General features: G+C 38.9%; 1 protein-coding gene across 1 annotated transcript in view; it reads left to right on the top strand.

Annotated features, from left to right (window-relative positions):
- CPS1 (carbamoyl-phosphate synthase 1) overlaps positions 1-12473 on the top strand; it is a 531928-nt gene that overhangs the window by 248757 nt on the left and 270698 nt on the right. Inside the window, exon 18 of the mRNA XM_044075706.1 lies at positions 9941-10151. Coding sequence (XP_043931641.1) covers positions 9941-10151 — 211 coding nt within the window. The remainder of the gene's footprint in view (positions 1-9940; positions 10152-12473) is intronic.

Raw genomic sequence — 12473 nt, forward strand, 5'->3', positions numbered from 1 at the left:
CATCACATAGCTGTGTTTTTAAGGCAAACAACTAGCATATAGGAATGTATTTAGTAATTAGTTACAGACATATAAGTTACTACCCTTGAAATAAAGCATTTTAGGAAAGAAAAGAAATCTAGAGGATAGGCAGTACTGAGTCATCCTTGACAGTATCCTTGTATGACTGCAATATAGTGGATTAGCCTGGGGAGTCACATGGGCACAGCCAGTTGCTAAAATAGTGGGTTTTGAGTAGTTTCCTAAATTGTGGGGCAGAGTTTGTAGAAGTTATGTGATTTGGAAGTGAATTCCAGGTTTTTGCTATTGTAGAGGCAAAGAGAGTTTTACCAGCTTAATTTTTATGTTTGATGACACTTATGAGATTTTGGTTTGTTGATCTTAAGACTCGGGTAGTGGTGTAGGGTTGTATTAGATTTTGTAGTATGGGGGTTTTGTCAGGGAGGTAGTACAGTTTGTGGGCTGTGGAGAGCTGTGTAGTAAGAAGTAGATGGGGGAACTCAAGCCATTTGAGCTGTTTGTTGGAACGACAGTGATGGTCCCTATTAGAGGTGCCTGTAGCAAACCTGGCAATCTTGTTATAGCAAGCTGTCATTTTGTTTTGTTCGCTGTGGCGAAGATTCATCAGGATTGAAGAGGCATACAGTAGGGTGGATAGTAGGTGAGTTCTAGCAGTAGTGGCTTTGGTATGGTTGGTCATGAATTGCCTGTTCCTATACAACAGACCAAGCTTTTTGTGCACTTTTTTGATTGTTTGGGCTATGTGTACGTCAAATTTAAGTTTGTTATCAATTACTACTCCTAAGAGTTTGGTGTGTGATGTAGGGGTGATTAGGGTATTATCCTTGGAGTTTATGTTGAAAACATTGTTTAGTGCAGAAGATCTACCAGGAGTGAAGAGAATTAGGTTTATTTTTTTGGGATTGAGTATAAGTTTAATGCTAGAAAACCATGCTTCAGCCAATGTAAAGTTGTGTTGTGTTATTGTCTGTAGTTCGCTTAAGGTTGGGGCGGCACATATGATAGTAGTGTCATCAGCATATTGAACTACAGAGGCAGAGGGGGAGGATACAGCTATCTGATTTGTAAATATGGAGAACAGTAAAGGGCCAAGAATCGAACCTTGAGGGACACCTATGGATACTGGTAGTAGGGAGGATCGTGTGTCCTGCCACAGAACTGCTTGTTGTCGGCCTGATAAATAGCTGTTGAACCACGATATAGAGGCGGAGGTAAGGTTTAGGGTAGATAGAGTTTTGCGCAGCAAGCTGTGGTTGACCATATCAAATGCTTTTGATAAGTCTAAGAATACAGAGGATACAAACTGTCCGTTGTTTCTATGGGTGTTGACTATGTTGGTGTAAGAGAGTAGGGCTGTTGTGGTACTATGGGAGGGTCGAAAGCCATGTTGAGATGATGATATAAGGTTATTTTGTAGGAGGTATTGCATTAGTTGTGAATGTACTACTCTTTCTAGTATTTTTGATAATGGTGATAAAATTGCGAATGGGCGGTAGTTGGTGAGCTCTAGGGAGTTGCCACCTTTGTGGAGTGGGATAATATGGGATATTTTCCACAGATTAGGTACTTTACATTCAGATATGGATCTATTTATGAGGCTAGATATGGGGTAAGATATGGTTTCAGCTGAGAGTTGAAGGAAATCTGCAGGAAGTTTGTCAGCTGCCAGTGTGGTGGGTTTTAGCTTTTTGAGGAGTTTAGTAATAAATTTTGTGGGCGCTGGAGAGAATGAAACGTTAGAGGGATTATTTTGCTTAATAGGGGTAGAAAGGGTGTGAGAAGATGTGGGGTTGGTGGTGCTATTTAGGTTATTAGATAGGGCTAGGACTGTTTCTGTGAAGAATCTGTTGAATTGGGTGGGAATGTCCTCATTACTGGATGGTACTATGGGTGTGGGAGTGCTGGTTTTACCTGGGTGAAGTAATTTATTTATCGAGGTCCAGAATTTCTGAGGGCAGTGGGCATGTTTTTCTTGTAAGGTTTTCTAATAATTAGTTTTATCAATTTTTATGAATTTTTTGGCCTTGTTCCGGAGAGCTATGTAGATTTGTTTTGTGGTAGTGGTTTTCTGTTTATGATATTGGTGCCATGCTCTATCACTGTCCTTCATTATGGTTTTAGTTTCTTTTGTTAGCCAAGGGGCATAGTTAGTCTTACCTCTGATAGTTCGGGATGGTGCATGATGGTTTAGGATTTTGAGAAAGGTTGAGTTAAAGTAGTCTACTGCTTCTTCTAGTGATAGGTGTTTTAGGGGAGACCAGTCACAGTGTTTTAGTTCATTGTTTAGGTTCTTGGCTTTGAAGTTCTTTTTGTTGTGAACTATTCAAAGGATGGGTTGGTGACATTGTTGGGATTTATTCCTAATAAGGTAGGTTGGCTGGTGATCGCTTAACTTGTCTGGAAGGCAGCCTGATTGGTGCACTAAGGTGTGGTCAGATAGAAGTACCCAATCTAAGATGGATTGTCATTTGGTATTTTTATCTACTCTTGTGGGGGTGTCTATGATTTGGGTAAAGCCGTGAAGATTAATATGGGTAGTGGGGTTGTATTTGGCACAGTCAGTCCAGTCAATGTTAAAATCTTCTAAGAGTATGGTCTCATGTAGATGGGTAGTAGACAGTCAATGCAATAGGTTTTCCATAGTGTCAATGTTGTTTCCAGGTGGGATGTACACACCAGCTATTACTATGTGCTTGCAAGAGTTTAGTTTTAATTTAGCTAGGATGAGTTCTATACCGTTGATGTCTTGAGAGCTGAAGTTAAGCTGTTCCAATGTGAGATTATTTTGAAACAGAATAGCTACACCTCATCCTTTTTTTCCTTGCCTATCTTTCCATATAATACTGTAGCTAGGGGGTGTAATTTTATTATCATGATGTTCTGGTCTAAGCCAGGTTTCTGTTAGTATGGCTAAATCTGGTTTATATAGAGCCAGTTGGGCATGGAGGTCTTGAACTTTGTTGAGTATGCTTCTAACATTAATGTTTAAGAGAAAAAGGGAAGAGGTTGGCCTGCTATATAGAGGGTTTGGATGGTTAAGGTTTTTATGGAGTAAAGAATTTGGTCCTGGGTTGGGGTGTATATCTCCACAACAAGTGAGTTTCTGAGTTAGATATAGGTAGAGGTTAGGTAGTTTTTGCATTATTTTATATTGTTTCTGGGATAAGTGGGGTTGATTTTGTTTGTTGGTTTATTATTGGTGTAGGAGAATTGATGGCTTTGGGTAAGGTTGGATGGTAATATGGGGAACTGTTTCAGTTGAGGTGAATTAGCTATGGTTTCAGTTTGCCAATGAGTTGAATAGGTGTGATGAAGTTGCATGTGGTATGATGTAAGGCTGGATAGTAAAGGAAGAACAAGCATGATTAATGTGTAGAATGCTACCTTTATTTCTAGGAGAGTCATTTTATTGATTTGTTATGTCTAGTTTTGTGTTATCTTTAGTAATGGGAAGGTAGTGGTGAGTGTAAATAGGAGCTGCTGACTAAGTGTTAGATAAGCACTTAAAGGAGTTGGTGTCAAGGTGTGGTGTGTTAAGTTTGAGTGGGGGAGTAATTGTACGTTTGATTGATTGATTGGGTTTGTGAATGGGGGAGTGGTTAGCTGCTATAAGTGTAATTGAAATAGGGATGGGTGGGAATGGGGGTAGGGTAGGGAATCGAAGTGAGCGCAGCGAACGGAGCGGGGCAGCACTTAGGAGCAGCAGCAGTTCTGTAAAACAATCAGCTACTAGAGCTGTATGCAATAGTTTGCTGGTTAACAATTTACTTTCCTGGAAAAGCTATTTTACTCCTGACTTAATGTTATTTAGTTTACTCAGAAAGAGACATTGTGCCTACATCTATGTGGAGGGAAAGAGCATAGGATGTCTGGAGTTAGACTATGGAGGAAGGTGGGGGAGTTCAGGCAGGTCAGGGGGCAGAAGGTCTGAAGTGGTGAAGCTATAGTCTAGGTGAGAGAGGATGAAAGTGAGAGAACAGTTTGGGGAAGGAGGTGGAGGTAGGGGGAGAGATACAGTGGAAGATAGGAAGGTAAGGAAGAGAGTTAGGCAAGTGAGAGGAGAGATATAGTAGAAGATATGAGGGTAAGGAAGAGAGTTGGGGTAAAGAGAGGTCAGAGGGATAGGGAGACGGTGGTCTAGTCTAAAGGCCGATTAACGTTCACCTGTGGGGTGGGGGTGCACAGGAATGATATTTAGCTGACCAGTAGCAGTACTCAATGGGACACAAGAGTACTGCACTACAGTTAGGCGTGCGTCTTATTAACACAGAACATACGTTCAATTACTGTTGCTGTAGAGGGATTCCTTGAATTGAGTAGTATTCTGGATAGGACTGATCTTCAGGAGTTGGCTGGGGTTATACAAGCCTAATAGCTTTAGGAGTCACGGACCTGTAAAACATATAGAGAGGAGACCCAGGTTAGAGCAGGACAGCAGGATTAGTGGAGAGAGATATTAGACTTACAGTAGTGAATAACAGTGCTAAAAGTAGTAGATACAGCTGGAAGGTGGGAGGATGGGACAGGAAATGGAAGAATTACTCAGTAGGAGAGAATATAAGGATGTGAAAGTGGGGAGAGTAGGAGAGAGTTACTTGGCTGTGTAAAGATAGTCAGAAGACTGATAGAAGGTAGAAGGTGTAGAAGGAGTGTAAATAAATTGGATAGGGAGAACAGCAGATGCACAATTGTAGTTAATACAGGAAACAAAAACAGATGACTGCGAGATACAACATGTTAGCAACAACAAATTTCTTAAGTTTGCAGGACTAGTAAGTGGGTGTCTATTACTAGGACAAATTATACCAGCATCAACTATGTACCACTGTACACTGGTGGAGTGTGTAATAGCTTACTCAGAGTTTAAAATCTAGTATATCTAGTACATTGTATCTAGTTAGATATCTGGTTACACTTAGTACATTTGGTTAAATGCAGTTTATAGTATCAATGCAGTATACAATATCTAGTAACACACTTACGTTTGGAAAAATGCAGTAATAACAATTGTAAGCATTCAGTGATATAAGTAGTAAGGCAGGAATGAACCAGTATCTATTAGCACACTTTACTTAAGAAAAAAATGCAGTGATAATAATTATAAGCAATCAGTGCTAGAAGTAGCAAGGCAGGAGCGAACCAAGCTTTTGCATAAAATATCTATAACCATACTGTATAATATCTCTAGTAATATCAGTAGTTGAAGATTATTCAGTTTAAATCAATAGGAGGCCGTCAGGGCATATGTAGCAGAGCGGAAAATAAATAATTGTTTGACTACCTGAATGTGATTGCTTTAGCTCTGTCTGTTTAAGACCCTGTTATAATTATATTGGTATCTAGGCAGAAGTCGTGGTTACTGATCTATTGACTGTTGAATGGCTACATATAGTAAGGAAATAGCACGATTCTCCCATAATCCCAGTGTCCTAGGCTAGCAACTATTGTGTAAACATGTGTAAATTAAGGATTATTCTAGTATCCCATAGAACAGCTTGGAACAGCCACCGACAGTATAACAAGCCCAGCGTACATCCAGATAATTAGAAAGTGCATGATAGCAGGGCAGATGATGCTATCACAGTGAAGCTGTGCGTTTAAAGCCCCCCAAAAATACCTACGTGACTACTGATCCAACCTTGCAGACAAATTACTGCATACAGACAGATAACACACTTGGTTTGTTAATAAACAAATAAAGCCCTACCCCAGTATTGTATCACTACAGTTAGAGCTGCTTATAGTACAGTTCAGAGTGCGCCATAGATGGTTAGGTATGCACCGAAAAAACAGAGCTGTTTACAGCATAAACGCTTTGTATGTTGCATGCTTGGTATGCTAAAAATAAAACAAATACAGTCCTTCACCCAGTATTGTATCACTACAGTATGAGCTGCTTATAGTACAGTTCAGAGTGCAACGTAGATGGTTAGGTCTGCGCTGAAAGACAGAGCCGTTTACAACATAAACAGTATTGAGGCCAACAGCTACTTAGCACAAGACGGTAGACCTTTAGATGCATGTACACATTAAAAACACATTAAAAACCCATATTTAGCATCGGGAGTACAATGCCGCTTAGTTGCTATTACACAGTAAAAAACACATTTCCAGCAGAGAGGTTACAGTGCCGATTATAATGCAGTTCTGTCCCAGTTAGAGTGCTTACCTGGTCAGCATACAAATCACCACGTTGGCCTGGGGATATGGTAGGGGACTGGCACCGAAACCTAAGTGTGGAATTTAACCAGGCGCAAAGGAGTCTTGGAGGGTGTGGTGACTTAATGCCTTAGGGGACAGCTTAGTTGTTCCTAGAATTACCAGCAGGTGGTGTAGCGCTGACCTAAAGGAGCAGCAGCAGTTCTGTAAAACAATCAGCTACTAGGGCTCTATGCAATAGAGTTTGCTGGTTAACAATTTACTTTCCTGGAAAAGCTATTTTACTCCTGACTTAATGCTATTTAGTTTACTCAGAAAAAGACACTGTGCCTACATCTATGTGGAGGGAAAGAGCATAGGATGTCTGGAGTTAGACTATAGAGGAAGGTGGGGGAGTTCAGGCAGGTCAGGGGGCAGAAGGTCTGAAGTGGTGAAGCTATAGTCTAGGTGAGAGAGGATGAAAGTGAGAGAACAGTTTGGGGAAGGAGGTGGAGGTAGGAGGAAAAATACAGTGGAAGATAGGAAGGTAAGGAAGAGAGTTAGGCAAGTGAGAGGAGAGATATAGTAGAAGATAGGAGGGTAAGGAAGAGAGCTGGGGTAAAGAGAGGTCAGAGGGATAGGGAGATGGTTGTCTAGTCTAAAGGCCGATTAACGTTCACCTGTGGGGTGGGGGTGCACAGGAATGATATTTAGCTGACCAGTAGCAGTACTCAGTGGGACACAAGAGTAGTGCAATACAGTTAGGAGTGCATCTTATTAACACAGAACATACGTTCAGTTACTGTTGCTGTAGAGGGTTTCCTTGAATTGAGCAGTATTCTGGATAGGACTGATCTTCAGGAGTTGGCTGGGGTTATACAAGCCTGATAGCTTTAGGAGTCAGGGACATTCAATTACTGTTGCTGTAGAGGGATTCCTTGAATTGAGCAGTATTCTGAATAGGACTGATCTTCAGGAGTTGGCTGGGGTTATACAAGCCTGATAGCTTTAGGAGTCAGGGACCTGGTCAGCATACAAATCACTGCATTGGCATGGGGATATGGTAGGGGACTGGCACCGAAACCTAAGTGTGGAATTTAAACAGGCGCAAAAAAAAAAAAGCATAATTACTGTTAAGAGCTATGTTAACAATAAACTCTGTTTTGAAAGCAGCAGGTTAGCCTGGTTAGCCTAGTTGTCCCATTGTTTGTAGTCAAGGTACTTTGCTACAGCATGTTGCTTGTATGATGAATCATTTTAATGTTAAACATTCTTTCAAGTTACTTGACAAGTTGAGTTGTATTGTATTATTACCTTGTATGTACTGTGTTATACTGAATATTTAGAAGCTTTACACCGCCAATGGTGCCAAAGTCCATTTTTATATGACAGTTCATTTACTGCTTTTTTTGGCAGATTAACCTATTTTTGTCTTCACAATAATGTTTTTGCCCTTAATATTGCAGTTTATCATCAGAAGGTTGGATACTGCTATGAATGGAGGTAACTTGGAGTAATTCACAATGGCAAAAAGCTTTTGTTTAGTCCATAAAGCAGTTTGGATCCATAATGGGGTGTATTGCATTCAGGAATAACTAGGGTACTGTAGAAGTACCTCATTTGGGTGTAGATTTATGCTGGCTGTTGAGAATGGTATGGTGTTATAGGTTGTCCTGCATCTGTTCACCATGAAGCTCACAGGCGAGCATGTCAAAACAGAGACTGGCCTGTAAATAATGTTCAGCTAAGGAAGGTGAGCCAGCCACTCTGAAAATAATTGATGAGAGTTGTTTTCCATACAGTGGACAATATGGACAGAGCTATCAGTATGTTGAACATATGAGCCGAAGAGATGTTAGTGAAGACTGCATTTTATTTAAATAAGATGGCTGTAATAGGCACACAGAAGATTTTTCAGGGTTAGTCATTTTTTTCCAGAGGCTTGCATGCTGACTTCTTGGTATGGCTATTGCTTGCTTGCTTATTTATTTGTTTATTTATTTATGTAGGCACGTATGTATATATGTATTTATTTATGTATGTACATATGAATTTTTACACTATATTCATTTGGAACATGCCTCTTTTCAGGGGTGACCTAAGAGCACTCTCTGGTTAATTGATTTGGTTAAAATCACACAGTAGGAAATGGGAGACTGGGAATCAAACCATAAGTACAGGATGAAGCATGTTAGCAACTGGTAGCCTTAATCCTCTGCACTAAACTGTCAGACAAAAGTAGTATAGTTTAGATAGGCTGCAGGGATAGTGATAGAGGTGTTTGGAATAGGGTGAGTATAAAGGAGAACACGGAATAAAGCTAAGTGCACGGATGGTGCATTGGCCATTTACTTAAAATCTGAAATACTCTCATTTTTGTTTATTAAATTAATATGCTAACTACTGGCAGCCCTTCCAATGAGCGTTTTGACTGCAGTCCAGAAGAGTCTTGAATGAGGCTAGTGTGCCCCTTTTTTCTATCTTAGATATAAAGGCTTTGCATCTTTTCATAGCTTGTATGTAAAGTTTGAAGATTAGTAAAGCAATCTCTGTTGACTGGTGATACTTAATGCTTCCGGCAGTCCATGCATGATCTCTAGATTTCATCCCTACTAAAGTTCTTGAATAACCTTGTTTTGAATCCCAGTCCCTTGATGACAGCCAAGATGTACAGTTATTTATTAAGCTGCTGCAACACATTATTCACGACATTTGGTTAGACTGAATTGGGTTCCAAGTTTTAATTTGCTGGATTCCATTCCTTCGTCCATTGGGTTTCAGGTTATTGATATGAGGGTCTCCATGTAGTGGGTTACTGTTTCTGATTTCTAGCTTCTCATCTTTTAGAAAGGATCAAGAAAGTGGGTAAATGACCACCACCTATGTGGTGGTTAGCTAAAGATTTTGATGTTGGTAGAGGAAAGTTGTTCAACGGATTGCTGAATGAAACGTTGCCATGCTGAGATGAAGCTCTTGCGTGACTACTCTACTCTGTACGTTCTTCTCTGGGCCTCCTTAGAATAACCACACCATTGTTAAGAAGTCATGTAACTACACAGGCCTTGGGGAATGCTGCGAAAGCTTTATTTAACTTCAAAATGTATTCAGAATGGAGTTGGCAGGTCAGGTGGTATTAAGATAAGTAATAAGTTTGTTTTGTTAGGTCCACCAGCCCTTTGAACAAACTGTGTTATTAAGACAATCTACTTATGTGTAAAAACATTACATGCAGATACTGATAGTTCTAAAACTGCAACTGAAGTAAAAGGTATAGACATATCTGATTTAAATAGATGTGATTGTTTCCATTTATTAATGTTCACATTTCTTTCTTTCTTTTCTGTCAATCCAGTTTCTTAACTGGGCCCATCTTGGCTTTGGCGTCTCTTTCATTGCAGTGTCATGGAAAAATGTTTCACAAATATAAAATCTGACTCTAATGCAACAGATTATTAACATGATTTCTACTGTGAAAAGGAGTTACACTGAGGTGGAGAATATTTTACAGTGCTATTCACATATATATTTACATAACATTTTTATCTGAGTAGCAAATACACATGCTATAAAGCTTACTAAATACAGGTCTGTTTCTCAGCATGCTCATGAATTATAACCAATACTATTTTTGCTATAAATAAAAATGAGCAACATCTGTTTAGAGAGACAAAAACATTTGTATAAAATGTTGCTGATCTTTCTTGGGACTTGATCACTAGTTTCTAAATTCAGTGCTTTAATCAGTTTAATCTATTATTATTTTTTTTTTAATTTCTCTCAGGTGATTCCATTGTGGTTGCACCCAGCCAGACTTTGTCTAATGAAGAATTCCATAAGCTGAGAGAGACTGCCATCAAAGTGGTTCGGCACCTTGGTATTATAGGGGAGTGTAACATTCAGTATGCCTTGCACCCTTCTTCTCTCGAGTACTGTATTATTGAAGTCAATGCTAGGCTTTCACGAAGTTCAGCTTTGGCTTCTAAAGCCACTGGGTAGGTACTAATGCATATGCTGGTTGTTAGATGTCACATTTCATTGTACATTTTCTGACTTTTACACTGGAAAAAAAACATTCCTCTCAACAATTCAGAATTTTGCAGACTGTCCAGATTTTTAACTCATTTTCTGGACTGTTTTTCATAAAATTGTTGGTTTTCTGGGAAATCGTTAAGGATTGAAGTCACATAATAATGACAGAGAATTTAATTTCAGACATCATAACCTTCAGAAAATACATGTGAATGAAAAAAAACAGTTATCCTATCAGTTTCCTAACTTTACAGGAATAATATTTAAAATTTGTCCTGAATTTTGGACCTTTGTCCTTTCAATATTTTTGACTTTGTTCAGAATTCTTGAGCTAAGAGTCTGAGAGATATGAAAGTGAGAAGAACTGTTGTTTAAAAATGAGTAATGGTCCATTTTAAACTCAACTTTATTAATTTTGAAAAAAAAATAAACATGCAGTAAATTTTAGCAAAAATAAGTAAAGACAAATGGAGGAAATGTGATTAAAGATAACTCAATGAAGTAAGTGCTGTTGGGTAAGTACCACCCATCTAAAATATGTTTCAAAAATTAATGTAAATCTGCCATTGAATTCATGGTATGACTTCAGAATTTTAATTTTTAGTGCCTCCCAATCATTTTGTATTTTCAGCAAAATATGCAAAATCAATTACTGCAGTTTTTTATTCCATAACAATCATGTTTTCATATCTGTAAACAGTATTTTATATGCCACTGTTTATATTGGGAGCTGGTGACCCCCCCCCCCCCAGACCCATCTTTACCCTTATAGTAAAGGAGGCTGGTACCCTTCATTAGCTTCCTTCTTGTCTTTGTATAATGTAATAATAGGTTCATATGTAAATACTAGGCTGTCTACCCTTCTGGACTATTTTAAGCCTAGCCAATTTCCCTTTTGGTGCTTGAATTAACCTATCCCATTTAGGGTTAGACTTTGGAGGGGACCCATGGATGAGATAAAGCATTTAGGAGTTGCTTCTGTCCACAGGTAGTAAAGGAGGCATTTTTGGGTTAGGTTTTCTGTTCCCTATCCATAGATCCAAATTGCACTTGAATGTGGATAGGGGTGAGCTTTGTTTTATGTGGATGGGCTTTCTGTTCCTGGACAGTGGTATCCTCTGCGAGATAAACCTGCCACTCCAAACCATTCCATTGATGTTGCAGAAGAGGTTTAAATGCCTAGACCGAGTATTTCTGATGACATTTGACTTGCTGATGAGCTGTAAATCTGTTACTGTAGGGTCAGAAGATGCCTTGTATGCCAGACACATGTCACCTGTTTGTAGGATAATGAGTATAGTGACAGGGCTTTGAGTTAGATGGACATGAAGAAGCTATATTACATCATGTTGCTCTTTTATTTCACATTTTTTTCTTTCTTTCTCCTCTCTTACACTAATATTCTCATGAACTCCTCCCATTACTAAACTTCTTCTGCATCACTCTGTTTCTCATTTGCACCCTTATACTCATCAATATCTCTGCCTTCATATCTTCTACTCATGCATATCTCTGTCTCCCCTTAGTTTCCTGTACTATTATACTGTCTATATACAGGTATGAATATCTTATACTTTGTTCTATTTTTATACCATTTACCCATCTACTTTCTACTCTTTACTTCTTACATGTATCATGCTGAACTACTGTATTAAAGACTTCAGCTGAAAATGGGCTTTGATTATTTGGACTATCCCAATTAACAAATGTAAAATAAGCAAACAAACAAACATCTTGCAGGGGGTGCTTGTTAGGGGTGGGATGGTGGCATTGCTGGCAGATGAAAAGGATGAGTGGATGTACTTATGCAGTGGATGCATGTGTTCAGATTTCCAGAAAAAGATACTGATTTGTGACTGATGGAGAGCATGAATCTAATTTTAGGACCCTCAAGGAAGGTCCTCTTTATAGAGCATCTAATACAAACAAAGTATCTGTTATTGAGGTTAGAGTTTATCTAGGTTAGGTTATATTTCTTTGATGGATGTCAGTTGATCGAATGTTGCTTTTGCCAAAGGCAAAAAAAGATGCTACAGATGATTGAAATGCATTTGCTCAAACTGTACCAGTTTTTTGTTTGCATAAGATCACAGAACACAGGAGATTGATGAATTTATTCCTTCTCCATTGTTGTCCAATCTTATAGTTGGTATATATAAGTTGAAGATTTATGTGTATTTGTGGATTTGTGTTTCAAGCATAAATGTTCATCGATTTGCCATTTGATGTTTGCAAGACTCAAGCGTTTAAAATATAATTGTATTTTTGTAATAACAAATCCATCT

Source organism: Protopterus annectens, chromosome 6.part1 (genome assembly GCF_019279795.1).
Source record: "Protopterus annectens isolate FY-2018-M chromosome 6.part1, PAN1.0, whole genome shotgun sequence".
Classification (NCBI taxonomy): domain Eukaryota; kingdom Metazoa; phylum Chordata; order Ceratodontiformes; family Protopteridae; genus Protopterus; species Protopterus annectens.